Raw genomic sequence first — 16795 nt, 5'->3', positions numbered from 1 at the left:
GACAGAAGACTTACCATGTGACAGAAGAAGACAATGTAATAAGTTGTTGTGTTTTGTAATAAGTTGTTGGTGTGTTTTGTATGATATGTTTCACGTTTCTTGTAGTTGTACCAAACAATTTGAAACTTGTCTTTATAAACTTGTGAGAAACAACACAATATAAAACTTGTCTTTATAAACTTCTGAGAAAGAAAACAAATTATCTTTGAAAACAAATCAAACAACAACAATACGAGCAAAACAAATTTCCTATTGTTTTGTTTTGTTTCCCTTACAAGCTTTACAAGTTCTCTTCTTCGCATCATTCTTCACATCATTCTTCCCATTTTCATTTCCGAAGCTTTAAATGGCATCATCTTCTTATAATAATTTTGAAGAAATAGATGAAAGATTTGAAGAAATTTTCGAGCAACGATTTGAAAATCTTCTCATTCATCATGGCGAGCATGAAGAAGCCTCAAGGTCTAAAAAGTCACGAGTCTACATTGAAAGATAACGAGAACAAGGACACATGCAGTTATGGAACGATTATTTCAGTGAAGATGCAACATATCCTTCTCACATGTTTCGACGCCGTTTTCGAATGAACAAGCCCTTGTTCATGCGTATTGTTGATCGCCTCTCTGCTGAAATCTCATACTTTCAACAAAGAAGAGATGCTACTGGAAGGTTCGGTCACTCTCCGTTACAAAAGGCAACGGCAGCAATTCGTATGATGGCATATGGTTGCCCAGCTGATGCGGTCGACGAATACCTCCGCCTTGGTGAGACCACCGCGCTTTTATGCTTATAACATTTTGTTCAAGGAGTCATAACTTTATTTGGAGATGAGTATCTAAGAAGACCCACGCCAGAAGATCTTCAACGACTACTCGATATAGGAGAGATACGCGGATTTCCCGGAATGATAGGAAGTATTGACTGTATGCATTGGGAGTGGAAGAATTGCCCAACCGCATGGAAATGTCAATATACACGTGGATCAGGAAAACCAACCATTGTTTTAGAGGCTATAGCTTCACAAGATCTCTGGATATGGCATGCGTTTTTCGGACCTCCAGGTACATTAAACGATATCAATGTTCTTGATCGATCACCTGTTTTTGATGATATATTTCAAGGTCGAGCTCCAAAAGTGAATTACATTGTCAACGGACACGAGTACCATTTGGCTTACTATCTCACAGATGGTATTTATCCAAAATGGGCTACTTTTGTCCAATCTATTTCACATCCACAAGGTCCGAAAGCATCCTTATTCGCTAATCAACAAGAAGCGGTACGTAAAGATGTCGAGCGTGATTTTGGAGTTTTGCAATCTTGATTTGCCATTGTCAAAAATCCAGCTCTTTTTTGGGATAAAATAAAAATTGGAAAGATAATGAGAGCATGTATCATTCTGCATAATATGGTAGTAAAAGACGAACGAGATAGATACACTCAGTTTGATGAATCAGTTTTCCAACAACCGGAATCAAACCGAAGTTCACAAGTGGATTTCGAGTTTTCATCAGAAATCTTGGGAATATGATGAGCATTCGGAGTCGAGTCCGTGATCCCAAGATACATCAACAATTGAAAGCTGATTTAGTTGAGAACATCTGGCAAAAATTTGGAACACCCGATTTCGACTAATCGGCTTTTTCTCGTTTATGGTTTTTATTTGTATTTTTAATATGCTTTTATGTAATTTTAATTAAAACTTTTATGTATGTTTTTTTTTAAATCATTCTATTTAAAAAAAAAAAATTTAAGAACCTTTAAGAGGTTCTCCCATTGGAGGTCAAAAAATTAATTACCACTAACCAAGGTTCTTAAGCTTTCAAATCATCTTATTAACTATTAAATTAATCTAAAGAACCCATAAGGGGTTCTATGCATGGAGGTGCTCTAATACATCACAAATGACATAGAACTGTAAAATATGGAAGGGAAACACATGAAGAACATGCAAAATCAACGTTACATATACTATATCTCATGCAAAAATAAATGAGGTGAAAAAGGAAACTAATAAGTGAATGTAAATGTAACTAAGTGAAAATATTCATTTTTTCCTTTGTACATATATATTTCCTTTTTTCTTTCTTTTACCAAACAAAATATTCATTTTGTTTTGCAACACAAATATTCATTTTTTTTTGTCAACATATAAACAAACCGTATGAACGGAGACGTCTCATGAAACCTACATATATGTAGTAGAAAAAAAGAAGCTATCATAGGTAAAGTCTTGGAAAGATTCCAAGAAGATGGAGGACTCATGTTTATTCATCACTGTCGAAGCGGAAAGGAACCAAGAATCACTCCGAAAATGGCTGTCCATTGCAAAAGAAAGAAAGACGACGACGAAAGGAGCTCAACATTTCTCGTTGAAGGCGAAGAAGCATCTCTCTGCTCTCGGTTGGCGTTTCGCTTACGTTAGCAAAGGGACGTCACGAGAGCTGCGCTACAAATCTCCCGAGGGTAAATGGTTTAACTCTTTAGTTACAGCTTGTGGTGCTTGTCTCGAAGATGAAGACGACGACGACTCGAGTACTCAAGAACAAGATGATAACCTAGAAGCGCCTGCTTCCGGTGGTGTACCGAAGAAGAAGAGAACGAAGGTTTGTGATACGGCGCCGTTTAATGGGGACAAGAACCGCTCTTCTCACTTGGCCAAGAAGATTCTCAACGAACAGGCCGAGAAGGCGTCCGATGAGGCTGAGCTAACGCCAAAGCCAAGGTTTGGGAAATCGAAGAGGACGAACTGTGATGTGTGTTGTGTTTGTCATCTTGGTGGAGATGATTTGCTTCGATGCAATGGTTGTCCTTCGGCATTTCACCCTGCTTGCTGGTCGATTGCTCCCGATGAACAGGATTGGTTCTTCTGTACTTGTTGCTTCTGCGATATCTGCAATCAAAGGAGAACGCCAGGAACCAGCATGTTATTGACTTGTGAGCAATGCCATAGAAGATGCCATCGAAATTGTCTTGAACCACCTGAGCCTTTAATTGATTTGCCATGGTTCTGTAGTTCACAATGCAGCAGTGTCTTTTCCGCGCTTCAGAAACTCCAAGGAACTAAGATTGCATTAGTAGGCGACGAGGGTTTGGTCTGGAGTTTGATGAGAGTTCCTAATGACGGTGAACAACAGCTGGATTCTGCTGTTAAGATGCTTCAACGCTCGTTTAAGCCTACACCAGACCGTTTCTCTGGGAGAGATCTTGTTGAGGAATTGATATTCAGCAAAGACTCAGATGGCGCGGGACGCACGTTTTACACGGTTTCAATTGAGAGGAATAATAACCCTATCATTGTGGTGGCAATGAGAGTTGGCAAAGATGTAGCTGAGATCCCTTTGTTGGCGACACTGACTAGAGATTCTTATGACAGGATAAGTAGCATGTGTAGAGCACTTATGGATGAGTTGGAGAAGCAAATGTCTGAAATTGGAGTTCGTAGATTGGTCTTACCGGCTTTGGCAGATGATGTGAACACTTGGACTCAGCAGTTTGGGTTTTCACATATGGAAAGTTTTGAGAGGTTGGAGCTTCTGAAACATGGATTGTTTGATTTTGTTGGTACTGTAATGTGCCATAAGTTTCTGAAGGGAAGAGAAGAGCAAGGAGAGCCAAGCCCAACCGAGTAAACGGTGGAACCAATCCTGATACCTTTCTGTGATGTATTGATTGATTCTATGTGATGTACAGTGTGGAATTCTGTTTTCACAACTCTTACATAAACTTCATGATAATGGTCTCAATCAACAACTTAAGACAAACAAACCATAGTTTACACTTTTTACAGCTTTATGGTTCTTTCTTTATATACACATCAAAGCATATTATTCTTCAAAGACCACAGTCAAAAAACCTTGTTCATGCGGAGATAATAAGTTTATTCACATGTCTGAGTGCAGACCAGAGCTACAGCTTCTTGTGTCGGACGAAGGTGATGATGATGATGATTCTTTTGTCCTGAATCTGGAAACTATTAGCCTCGCCATATTCTCACCAGCCACTGCACTAGTCTCCATCGTGCTAGCCGCGTTTTCAAAAGCATTCACATAGTACAAATGATGATCATCTAATATGAACGGTGCAAAAACTTCAGGAGCGTGGTACTTTGGATATGCACCCCAGTCTATGCGAACGGTCTCGGTTCTCGCACTGTCACATGAACAAGAGAAGCAAGTCTAAATGAAACTGAAGAGATCTAAGTTAGTAATGAATCTGACACGGGTTGTGTTGTAGCTACCTGAAGAGCTCATCAAGCAATGAATCTGATGCTGGTTGTCGTGTAAACATCTTGTATGTCATATCTGTTGCACTATATTTCCTTAGAATCGAGATGCATGAGAATGGAATTAGAGGATCTTCAAGAGTTCCCACCAGAGCTGGAACATCCGAAACCAATTTCATCCCAAAATATCCCTTTATACAAAAAGAAAAACATCAAAGAATCAGTTGTGGAGCCAAACAAACTCATCATCAGTTCATCACCAACACCAAAGTGATCGACACACTTACAGGGTTTAAAAGTCCCCTCACGAATGTTGCGTGTGTGTGCTGTAACTCCCTCTTGGGAATTGAGATGGCGGGTGAGAACTGAATATCCACCTCGTCTAACGGCGTGGAAACTACAGTGACGTCACATTTGAAGCTGTTCCCTTTTGCGGACTTCAGCTCGTAGTAGTCACCAAGGTGTGAAACGGATTGGATTTGCTCGTTCAGGTGTAAGGTAACATCCGAATGATTGATCAGCTTCGCAGCCATCTGCCAGTTCCCACCTTCAACAGACCATAAACCTCCACCAGAACCAGCCAAAGAGACTGCACCTGCTAGTCCACTGATAAGTACACTCTGCCCATAGTTTATCCTCGTTATAACCTGAAAAAAAAATGGAACTTTTTGTCAGCAGAGGAACCATGCCGCACGCAAGTAAGAGATTAAAATGACTCCAGAGAGAATGAATACTTACGGTAACAAGCTCGTTGACTAACAAAGGAGATAGCTGAGCTTCGGATAACTTCTCCTGTAGAGTGACCTTAGTGAGATTGTACAAGCCTGACCATTTAAGCATCCCTTCAACACTGTCGAAGACAGGTCTCGACTCTAGGCTTTCATAGTACTTCAAGAAGTTATCAATCATATTCTACATCCATAGAATGTACACATCAGTTAACACCAGTGTTCTAAAAATCGGTGCCTAGTTGGCAAATCGAAACCATTTTTCTTAAAAAAAATCGGTTTAAGACACCCGCTTAACCAATAATCTCATAATAAACCGTCTAATTAAACATTGGTTAACACAAATCCACACAAAGGCAAGACTAATAATAAGTCACTGATACATAAAAACATCACATAGAATAGAAGTAAGAAAGAAAAAAATCATTTTCATTAGGTTACCTCAATGAAGTTACTCATTCTCAACAGTGAGAATCCGTAACGCACAAACATGTACACATCATTCAACCAAGAGACGATCTTATCCACAAACGGTATACTCGAACCGAAGGTCTTGAAGACGAACCTCTTCCCATCCCAGATTCCCACGGCCGAACACTCTTCAACCGCCGTCGGCGATCGAACCGTCAGATTGAACCTCTCGACGAAGTCCCGCGCGTGGTAGTTTTTCGGGTGCAGAATCGAGCCGCCGGCTTCGAACGTATCGCCGGAGACGGTGACGGTCCTCATGCGCCCGCCGACTCTCTCGTGACGCTCGAACATCAGGATCCGGGAACGCGACAAGGCCGTGGATGCAGAGTAGTTACGGAGGAAGTGAGCGACGGATGAGCCTCCGATCCCGCTTCCGATGATACACACAGTTGGTGGAGATTCATCCTCGACGGTGGTTGAATCGCCGGAGCAAAGTAGAAGAGTCGGCGAGAGGAGAGCGAGGAGGAGGAGAAGGGAGACTGTTTCCGGAGAGAGATTCATCATCTTAGTCATCTCTCTTACCGATTCTACATTATTCGTTTAAACCATAGTCTATAAACCATATTGTATAGTGGGATTATAATTTTAATTGCTGTCTTAACTATTTTGATTAATATTCGAAAGATAACATTCTAATAATTTTGGGCCCTACATAAAAACAGACTTTGGGCCGGCCCATGAAATAACAGCAGTTCCTCTAAACTATATATGCCAAGTGATTTTGCCATGTCCTCCGTACAATCAATTTCACGAAACATATATGACATGACTACTGAAATTGATAACATGGCTTCCGAAAAAATATGACATGGATAATTTCATTTAATGTTGATTTATATTTTTGGCAAACTTATTAGTTAGTGGTAATAATTCATATATTACATTTAATATTAATTTTTTGTTTGATAAACTTTTTTTAAATATGATCATAGCTTATACATCATCTATAAAATAAATATATTCATATATAACATTTCAAATTTTGAAATATTATTATTTTTGTATAATTATACAATTTGTATTACTAAAGCTTTCAAAAATTTCTACAATTTTTAAAAAAATTAAATATCTAATCGTAAAATCATTAATTTCTTATATATCTACAAATTTTATAAATATTGTTTAGGCTAAATATTTGATAATTATATAATTTTTATTAGTTTTATGCAAATTGATTTAATATATATCAAATCTATATATTAAATATTAGTAAGAAAATAGTAAAATTTATAATATTTAATAAAATTTATTTTTAAATTAAAAAAATTCTTTATCTGCATATGCAGATATATATATATATACTAATATCAATATTTGGAACGGAATGGATCATCCTTTCTATAATGTTTTCGCAAACAAAGATCATGTCATATATCTCAAGTAAATCGTCTAAGATCAAATCTTCCTTATCGACATGATGTGAATTTCATTTGTCATAATGCAGATGAAACTAATGTTTTCATGTAACACTTGTGGAACACCATCTCCCCTTCGTATAGCCAACAAACATGGGAAGGAAGTTCTTCTCATGTCCATCACAAGGCTGCAACTTCTACGCATAAAAATCCATGACTCACAGGCTTCCATAATTATTAATACATTTTAATTGTTCTTGTGAATCTCTAAATTTGCCTTTTTATAATGAATCACGGCTTCTATTTATTAATACACTAGGGGTTTGCCGGCGCGTAAGTTTTGCTTTGGCTATAATTTTATAATTAGAATATTTTTAGTAATATTTTAGAAAATATGTATTGATGATATGGAGATATATTAATTTGATTGTAGTATATGCATAGTTATTATAAAAGAAATTTAAGTTTAAATATATACATGGCACTTTAAATTTAAATATATGCATAACAATTAATTTGAAAGTGTAATTGCCAAATTATTTATTATTTGATTGAAAATTATAATTTTATTTATGATATAAGATTAATTTATAAATGTGCTTCATCATTAAATAATTATATTAAATTAAAGTTCATATATATATATATATATTATGTTGTGAAAATATTACTTTTTGCACATAATATATATCAACAATTAGATATGATAGTAAAATTTCCCAAAATCTTAAATTTGATAAATCCATGTTAGCTATATAAACTGCATTCTTTATTTATCTTTTATTTTGCATCATCATTTGGAATCAGATGAACTCTTCTTTTGTCATTTTTCATACTTATCAGCTTTATATTTGCTAGTCGCAACTATTTTTCTTATCTTCCTCTTGTTTATAATTTCATATTTTTTTTACAAAATATTAGCCTATTAGCCTTATTTGTTACAAAGTTTGTTGTGTTATCGATAGTGTTCCAAATTATGGAACAAACTATAATACATCTTCTTGTGAAGAGAAGTAACCGATATCGAATATTATTCTTATAAACTAATACGTTTTCTTTTACATTTGGTTTGTTAATCTCAACTTTAAAAAACATATTTCATTACTGTTAATTTTGATCATCCAACCAATTAATCTCTTTTACTCTTCACAACATGACTTGCTTTTGTTATAAAAGGAAAACATTTGCAAGTTAAATAGTTTTAAAAACGGTTTATTATATATGCGTGGGTGGATTGATCACTTTTCAATGAACGCCAACACATCGGCCACGTTTTAGTTTTTAACAATGTTTTTAAAACTAGACTGGAAACTGAACCAGATAATTATGTGAGTCACGATTCAATATTTTTCGACTGAGTCAAACTTGATTCAATAATATGGTTCAATATTTTAAATTAAAGAAATTTAAAAGTAAAGACAGTATCTATCCTATACTAAAAGCACGATATAGAGTGATTTTACAGTGTCCACGTCGACAAATTTATTCAGCCAATCAAAACATTTCAATAATACACGTATGATCTCCTAAACTGTTGCTTTTGTATGGGCTTCAATGTGGTTTTACTGGGCTTCGTCGGTTTCAATTTACCGATACAATTAGAAAAAAAAAAACCCGAGACGGATAACACGATGCTCTCTCCTCTATCGCTTCGTGTTCACCGTTTCCTCTCCATCCTTTCAGTTTTCTCGATCCTCATATTATAAATATTCGGCTTTAAGGAATTCGGAGAAGGAAAGAAGGAGACCATATTGACAGACATGCATTTGAAGATCTTCACAACCACATCAAGAGCTCGGCGGTGATCGTGACGGAGCCCGATTTCAACGCCAAGATCTGCCACTTCTCTGCCACTTCGGCACCGTGCAGCTCTGCGGGGAAACAGACGGATCGAGAGATTCCAAAGCCGTTAGATTCGAAGGAGTGAAAGGATACATGTCGCCGGATTTTCAGGCTTCGGGGGTTGCGACTCAGGAATCAGACGTGTTCGCCTTCGGAGTCATGATGCTTGAGCTTCTCTCCGGCGAGGAGCCGTTGAAGTATACGTATGAGAAAACTGTCGGGGATTTTGAACGGACTTTGGTGATTGAAACCGCGAAAGCGGTGGTTGACGGCGGAGATGGTGGTGACATAGGGGGCGGTTGAGGAGGTGGATGGATCGGAGGTTGGGGGATTCGTTTCCGGTGACGGTGGTGGAGAAGTTAATGCGGTTGGCGTTGGAGTGCGTCGAGGATGAGGCGGTGAACCGGCTGGAGATGGGAAGAGTCGCCGGAAAGATATCGCAATTGTATTTGGAATCGGAGAAATGGTTGGCGAATATGAAGACTTCCTTTCCAGGTTTCAGAAGTCTCATTTCTTTGTTAGGATCGCAGAGTCTGGTGAGCCGCTTTGGTCAAAGAAACCTCTGTGTTGGGAGATACAAAGCTAGAGGAAAAGCGGGAAAAAGAGACCTTGTGTTAGTGCTTTTTTAGATAGAGGAGAGTTTGATCTTAATGTTGCTGGAGGTGTAGCAAGAAGTAAGGCAAAATGTTGTGCCTTACCCAATGGAGACACATGATGGTAATTCTTATAAGTTGTTGTTTTAACCTACTGATTCTCACACAATGTCTTTATTTGGAAGGGTGAAGGTCTCTTTACAAGTTTATATCGCTGACTGTCCCAAAGAACCAATCATTGAGATACTGCAGTTTGAGAAGCATCAAGACATGGACCAACTTTCTGATCATGAACACAATGATCCATATGGGAACCTTTTGAAGTGGTTGATACCGTTGGATAACACTATTTCTCAGCAACCCCGTTACCTCCTATAAGCTCTACCCCAGATATCAGCAGCAGTGCACACAAGCCATTACTCTCTTCAGGCTCAGGATCTCAGCTCTTCTCATTCGTCCATTTTAGAAGCTACTCCATGTTAGCTCTGCCGGCGCCGTGTTTATAGTTTCTGTACGTATGTGTTTGTGGAAGGTAAAGGTCTTTCTTTTTGAATGTGGGTGTGGCTAATGAGCTCAAGTGTTGTGGTTTCATGGCTCAAGTTGTTCTTTTTTGTGTAGCTTAAGCGTTTTGGTTTCATGTCTTACAGCAGTGCACACAAGCCATTACTCTCTTCTGGCTCAGGATCTCAGCTCTTCTCATTCGTCCATTTTAGAAGCTACTCCATGTTCGCTCTGCCGGCGCCGAACACTGCACCAGTTACTGGACCCGTAAAAACTGAAAGCTCCAAACCATCATTTGACCTTGAAGACTGGAACTGTTACTCAGGTCAAACATTATGGAACGGTCACAAGTCTGGGACTGAAGAGCTCTTATCTTTCCGGGGTGTCCCTTTGGAGCGGGATAAATTCTCTGTTCGTTGTGGACGTGAAGGCATATGCATTCCTGGTAAGAAGATGGAGGAAGAAACTCGAAATCATTCAACCTATTGATATCAATTCTTTTACAGCTGATTGTAATACAGATAAACATTTAATATAAATAGTTTTAAATTTTTATAATAAATTCTAATGTATATATGTAACATGGTCATATTTAATATAATATGGGTATATTTTGTTAACTCTTTGGAGGTTCAATCTTGACGGACAAGAGGGAATAGCAGAGCATAAATCCCAGTGATATATTGATGGGCTTTAAAACAAAAGAAATGTCAAAAAAATGTTGATTACATACAATCTGTATCACCTGTTTACGAATTTATAAACATAAACAAAGAAATAACTATTTAATATCACTAAGCTTCAATGTGAAATAAACTTTAGTATCATTTTTAACCATAATTCTACCATTTTATTTATAATTTCTGCTTCTTTGTTTTAAGACTTTAGCATTTGCTCTTAATAATGATAATAACTTTACTCTGCTTCTAAATATGATATATAACAAACTTAAATATTAAAACTGATCTACCAAATGTTTTTAAATTTACATTACTGCTTCCTATGTCAATTAAAATAAACATTGTATCATTAAGTTCTAATAGCTATCGATAATACTTTTTTCATTCAATGATTATTTTAATCCAAACACTATTTTACATTAAAACATGATTTAAACAAAAATATATTAAATTAATATAATGTTCTATTTTAATATTTTCATAGAAAATAACCCGGGCGTAGCCCGGGAACTGCCCTAGTATACATAATTAAAATATAAATAGATATCATATATAAAACACTATACATATATACTATTTTTGTTCATATGGCTTGTTTATATATTTTTGATAGTTTTAATGATTTTATAAAGTTCAATAACTTTGAAATTTAATCGGACTACTTGATGATTCATGGTCGAACCAGTTATTAGATCCAATTCGGTTACATAACTGGTTCATGGTCGAGCCTGATACAACCATCAGGTTGGTCAAGTTTTTAAAACACTGAGTTTTAATGTACACTACAACTTTGCATATACCTAGGTATATCTCTTGTCAAAGGTCATAAAATTCAATATCGAGTTTAATTCAATATCAAAATAAAAATAAAAAATGGATACTATGATAAATACCCTATTTATTATTTATCTTTTGAAATTACACCTTTTAAGACATTTTAATCTAATTTTAATCTTAATTTTAATTATATTTAAAAACTATAAAGAACTAAACTATATATTTGAGTTTATTATTTTTAATATTTCAAATTGATATATATATTTGAGATAAATACATATTAGTATTTTTTTAAAAAAATTGGATAGAATTTCTGAAGTTTTATTAGGGTTTCTCTAACTTTTTCAGTTTCAAAACTCAATACAAAATAATTCACACTACAACATTGTAATCAAATTTATACTCCTTAAAAATAATTATATTCCTTATTTATACAATCTTTTGTGTTTTCCACTAAGTCAATATTTATTATTTAATTTTGTTATAAGTTCAATCTAATATCTTAGGTTTTTATTTGCTATTCTTCCATCCTCTATAGTGATTGTTGTTGCTCAGATAGTTAAAGTGTTATGACTTGTTTAAATTTAAAGCAAACATTTGATCTTTTTCTTCTAAATACGTTTTTCCTTAGATCATTTCAATATTATGGAATATATATAGTTCAAAGAAAAAACTGGGGAATTAGGGGGGAAGGAGATGTGAATAATTTGAAATCAAACAATATAATTGGTGGAAAATGACTTCATTTTTAGTGGAATGTCAATTTGGAATTTGAGGAACAAAAAAAACAATAGCCCAACATCCGTCGATTCTGAAACTCTGAACAGATGCTTCTTGATATTGTTAAACCTTATTCTTATTTTAATTTCAACTGATTCTTGCTTCCTCCCTTCTGCTACTTGAAAAACAACATAAAAGTGTTAGATACAAACTTATACACATTACAGTAACAAACAAAAAAAAAACTTATACACATTTTGGAGTTTCTCTTTAGTTTCCCCCTTTCTTATCCAAGTAGTTGTTCATTAGTGTATAATATCGTGTTTCTCTTTAGTTTCCCCCTTTCTTATCCTAGTAGTTGTTCATATTGTTTTTTGTGCCACAAGCAAAGGTTATCTAAATACGTTAATAACCAGAGCTTGGAATAAATGTCAACCAAAACTGAGGTGGATTAAAATGAAATATGATTTTATTCATTTAGAATATAGGAAACGTGAACGTAGAACCATAGGTTTTTTTAAAGAAACTAAAAGGAAAAAAGCTTGCGAGAAAGTGGAGGAGCCTTCATTTGGCTATCTTCAGCATCTATGCTTTGGGTTCTTTCTTAAACTCCCTCTCTGTTGTTGAAACATGTGGCTCATTTGCTGAGCTCCCAACTGTGTGGTGCTCAGCTACTGCTGTTTCAGTAAGTGGACGCCATCACTGCCGGTGGCCTGATCAGTTGCAGACGACTTGTGGCTTTTAGAGCAGATGCAGGACACACATGTAGCTCCTGGCAGATCATCACCTAGGTTGTTGTCCCCGCAAACGCATTATAAGATGTTAGACCGTATGTTAAAAGGAGAAGTACATAGTATGAAAAGAGATGGTTAACATGTAATCCAAAAGTTGCAGTAGAGCTAAGCTGGTGGCGATCAAAGAAACATGTGTATAAAACTAACCAACCATGAATAGATGGATGATAATAACCAAAGCATGACGACCTATTCCGAATCTTTTTTAAGATCTAAGATGCTGCTGATTGGATGCAACGCCTTATAAATAACACAATGTTATATTAAGAGACGAAGTTGTTTTGCAAACTTGTAGTAAATCGGAATCAAGCAGTCGGGCTATTGACCTCTCTCACTCTCAGGTAAGTACTTGATCGATTTAGTGATGGAAAGTACTTACACATACCTCATAAGCAAAAGTTTTCTCAAGCAAGGAAGCATAATCATTCCAAGTGATTTGATGAAGCTTTAAAGTAGCAGGACTAAGCCACATCCGTAGTATGACTAATGAAGATCAACAGGATTGAGTATTTAACATCTGAAAGAGAGTTTCAAACGTTGGCTTGAGAGCATGTCTCATATTCCACTCAATGCGATAGGAAACAGTAGATAAAGCCTCATTATTTGTAGAACGAAGCTCTCCATCGTCACCTAAAGAGCGCTCGTTCATCAAGAGAGAAATCTATTGAAGAGTATAAATAAAAATACAAAAACATAAGGTTTATTGGGTGGATTCTCAAGTACAAGTTATTGCCTAATGAGTTCTCGGACTTGCTCTCTGTTAACACCATATTCTTTGGCTAAAGCAAGCTGTAGCTTCACACGGTCTTGAAGCGAGAGGCCAGAGTTTCCTAGAATCATTTTGAAGATAAGTAAGAGCATGGACAAAGCACTGTAAAGATAGTTTATTACCGCTTGAAATTCAATAAGAGGAGTGTCTGAGACACCAATTTTACTCACTGATTATGCAAAGATAAAATGGCAGCAGTTTAATTACCTTCCTTAGGCGATGAACAAATATGGAACTTTGGAGACGTGTTGACTGAAATTTGGTTAAGTTAATGAGTGTAACCAGCCTAAAATTGAAAGATATATGGGATGGAATATGATGCAAACCTTTTCATCAAGGAGGAGCATGACTACATCCATCAGCTCACAGATTTTCTTCGTATTGCGCGCTTCAATGTAGGAGACGCGTCACCACCGTTTGAGAACACGGACTCGCCTTCAAATCGGAAAGAACAAAAGGGATCCCACCATTGTTATAGGATGTGCTTGTAAGGACGATCGGTAAAGAATCTGGTGAAGCAGTGAGATTTGGAGATGGTTGCATCATTATTTATAGTATAGAAAATTAGGGATTTGAAAAGGAGGTGAGGAGAAAAGTAATTAAATTTGACGTAGTAGGAGAACTTCGAGTTAATGGTGAAACTTAATGAGAAGGGAGAAGGCGTTACATATCGTTCTGGTTGTTGTAGTGAAAAAGAGAGGAATAGAGACGATGAAGACGGTCAAAGAAGAAGAAGCTCCGAATGGGTCTCTAACAGGGCTTTAGGTCCGGATTTAATTTGCAAATGTAATAAAAAGTCCATATCACGTTAGAGAAATACCGAAAATCACAAGGATGCTTGGCGTGTCGACACGTGGCGAAAAAACCCCCTTCTCCAGAGCGACGTGGACGCCTGAGAAAATAGATATGTCAACTTTATTTATAAAGATTTTAATTGTTCTTGTGAATCTCTAAATTCGCTTTTTATCAATGCCTTGCGACAGATGGAGATGGGAAGATAGCATCAGCAACGGTACTGGGAATGTGACAACAGGTTCTAATAGTGGTGGACGCGGTAGTTCTTCTCATGTCCGTCACAAGGCTGCAACTTCTTCGAGTAAGAATCCATGACTCGCGGCATTTATTAATACAATTTTGTTCTTGTGAATCTCTAAATTCGCCTTTTATAATGCCTTGTGACAGATGGGAAGATAGCATCAGCAACGGTACTGGGAATGAGACGACAGGCTATAATAGTGGTGGACGCGGTTATTTTAGTAATGACTAATAAGCGGTTATTGAAAGATGCTTAGTAATGCAATAAGAGGAGTGTCTGAGACACCAATTTTACTCACTGATTATGCAAAGATAAAATGGCAGCAGTTTAGTTACCTTCCTTAGGCGATGAACAAATATGGAACTTTGGAGACGTGTTGACTGAAATTTGGTTAAGTTAATGAGTGTAACCAGCCTAAAATTGAAAGATATATGGGATGGAATATGATGCAAACCTTTTCATCAAGGAGGAGCATGACTACATCCATCAGCTCACAGATTTTCTTCGTATTGCGCGCTTCAATGTAGGAGACGCGTCACCACCGTTTGAGAACACGGACTCGCCTTCAAATCGGAAAGAACAAAAGGGATCCCACCATTGTTATAGGATGTGCTTGTAAGGACGATCGGTAAAGAATCTGGTGAAGCAGTGAGATTTGGAGATGGTTGCATCATTATTTATAGTATAGAAAATTAGGGATTTGAAAAGGAGGTGAGGAGAAAAGTAATTAAATTTGACGTAGTAGGAGAACTTCGAGTTAATGGTGAAACTTAATGAGAAGGGAGAAGGCGTTACATATCGTTCTGGTTGTTGTAGTGAAAAAGAGAGGAATAGAGACGATGAAGACGGTCAAAGAAGAAGAAGCTCCGAATGGGTCTCTAACAGGGCTTTAGGTCCGGATTTAATTTGCAAATGTAATAAAAAGCCCAGATCACGTTAGAGAAATAGGAGAAGCGCCTACCGAAAATCACAAGGATGCTTGGCGTGTCGACACGTGGCGAAAAAGCCCCCTTCTCCAGAGCGACGTGGACGCCTGAGAAGATAGATATGTCAACTTTATTTATAAAGATTTTAATTGTTCTTGTGAATCTCTAAATTCGCTTTTTATCAATGTCTTGCGACAGATGGAGATGGAAAGATAGCATCAGCAACGGTACTGGGAATGCGACAACAGGTTCTAATAGTGGTGGACGCGGTAGTTCTTCTCATGTCCATCACAAGGCTGCAACTTCTTCGAGTAAGAATCCATGACTCGCGGCATTTATTAATACAATTTTGTTCTTGTGAATCTCTAAATTCGCCTTTTATAATGCCTTGTGACAGATGGGAAGATAGCATCAGCAACGGTACTGGGAATGAGACGACAGGCTATAATAGTGGTGGACGCGGTAGACGCTACGGTGCTCGTGGCCGTGGAACAAGCTTCGTCTCTGCGACTGGAGAGCCAGTGAGTGGACTGGAGAGCCAGTGAGTGGGAGAAGTTGCTTCTCATGTGGTGATCCTTCACATTTTGCCAACGCTTACCCTAATCGTAACTCTAACGGTAACTTCTAGTAAAGCTACTTTACTTCGTATATTTTAGTATGAGTTATTAGTGTGAATCCGACCAACATCCTTGGACTTGAACGGTAAGAACATATTTACAGTTGTCTTTATTAGACCAACGTTCTTTAAACAAAAAAAAAAATTCTACTACGTAAATTCTAATCGAATAATATATAATACTATAATTTTTGTTATACTAACATTGGATTTCAGTCTTGGGTCAACACAGTTAATTGGATGAACTTTTATCATAATTGAATACTAAGTTGTCGATGTACTTGTGAATTATACATGATTTTTCTAAGGGTTAGGTTTATAATTTATTTTTTTTAACGAAAACGACAATAATAGTTAGCGGACACTTTGGTTCACAGTTTAGTATCATACTAGGTTAACATCCGCGACTTGCGCGAAATAAATATTATATATAAAAATTATTTTATGTACTAAATATTTTTATATATTATGAAATAATAAATATATATTGAATAATTAAAAGTCAGCAACTATTAAATATATAATTAAATTGGTGCGAACATATAAATCAATTTTATTAATCTAAAAAATATTTTTTTTAATATTTGATAGGATATGTAATTAAATTTAAATGATACTAACATACATAGTATATTTTAGTATATTTTTAATATTAATGTCTATTAAATGATGATTTCTACTCATATAGTTTTTTGATCATTTGTATCTTTTATAGAAAAAAATTAAATTACTGATAACAAAATTTTCATTGTGGGATTAATA

The 16795-nt window shown here is 36.4% G+C and overlaps 2 protein-coding genes, 2 long non-coding RNA genes and 1 pseudogene across 5 annotated transcripts; 3 read left to right on the top strand and 2 right to left on the bottom strand.

Moving 5' to 3' along the window:
• The first annotated feature begins 346 nt into the window (after positions 1-346).
• LOC106330515 lies at positions 347-1531 on the top strand (annotated as a pseudogene).
• Positions 1532-2252: 721 nt separating this feature from the next.
• LOC106330514 (increased DNA methylation 1) lies at positions 2253-3636 on the top strand. Its single transcript, XM_013768970.1, has one exon. It carries the CDS (start codon positions 2253-2255, stop codon positions 3630-3632), a length of 1380 nt encoding a protein of 459 aa, XP_013624424.1. The 3' UTR covers positions 3633-3636.
• Positions 3637-3722: 86 nt separating this feature from the next.
• On the bottom strand, positions 3723-5937 carry LOC106336305 (farnesylcysteine lyase). Its single transcript, XM_013775095.1, has 5 exons — positions 5395-5937; positions 4964-5137; positions 4513-4872; positions 4241-4416; positions 3723-4152 (listed from the first exon to the last, which is right to left on the bottom strand). Exons 1-5 carry the CDS (start codon positions 5935-5937, stop codon positions 3885-3887), a joined length of 1521 nt encoding a protein of 506 aa, XP_013630549.1. The 3' UTR covers positions 3723-3884.
• Positions 5938-8388: 2451 nt separating this feature from the next.
• Positions 8389-10335, top strand: LOC106328434. Its single transcript, XR_001267603.1, has 3 exons — positions 8389-9338; positions 9400-9746; positions 9862-10335. It is a non-coding gene; the product is annotated as an uncharacterized LOC106328434 (long non-coding RNA).
• Positions 10336-12353: 2018 nt separating this feature from the next.
• Positions 12354-15362, bottom strand: LOC106331728. Of its 2 annotated transcripts, none has more exons than XR_001267942.1 (4): positions 14946-15362; positions 13663-13707; positions 13072-13516; positions 12354-12679 (listed from the first exon to the last, which is right to left on the bottom strand). It is a non-coding gene; the product is annotated as an uncharacterized LOC106331728 (long non-coding RNA). The 2 variants fall into 2 exon arrangements; XR_001267941.1 differs by lacking the exon at positions 14946-15362 and adding an exon at positions 13782-14198.
• Positions 15363-16795: the final 1433 nt, after the last annotated feature.

This window comes from Brassica oleracea, chromosome C3 (assembly GCF_000695525.1).
Source record: "Brassica oleracea var. oleracea cultivar TO1000 chromosome C3, BOL, whole genome shotgun sequence".
In the NCBI taxonomy this organism is placed as follows: Eukaryota; Viridiplantae; Streptophyta; class Magnoliopsida; order Brassicales; family Brassicaceae; genus Brassica; species Brassica oleracea.
This window is presented reverse-complemented; position numbering and strand designations above follow the sequence as displayed.

Bases quoted from the DNA above. Each gene is read 5' to 3' on its own strand.
- LOC106330514 (XM_013768970.1), top strand. From the start codon at position 2,253: ATGGAGGACTCATGTTTATTCATCACTGTCGAAGCGGAAAGGAACCAA.
- LOC106336305 (XM_013775095.1), bottom strand. From the start codon at position 5,937: ATGACTAAGATGATGAATCTCTCTCCGGAAACAGTCTCCCTTCTCCTC. The intron at 5,138-5,394 runs GTAACCTAATGA...CTATGGATGTAG, and splicing joins GAATGAGTAACTTCATTGAG to AATATGATTGATAACTTCTT. The intron at 4,417-4,512 runs GTAAGTGTGTCG...TTTTGTATAAAG, and splicing joins TGAGGGGACTTTTAAACCCT to GGATATTTTGGGATGAAATT.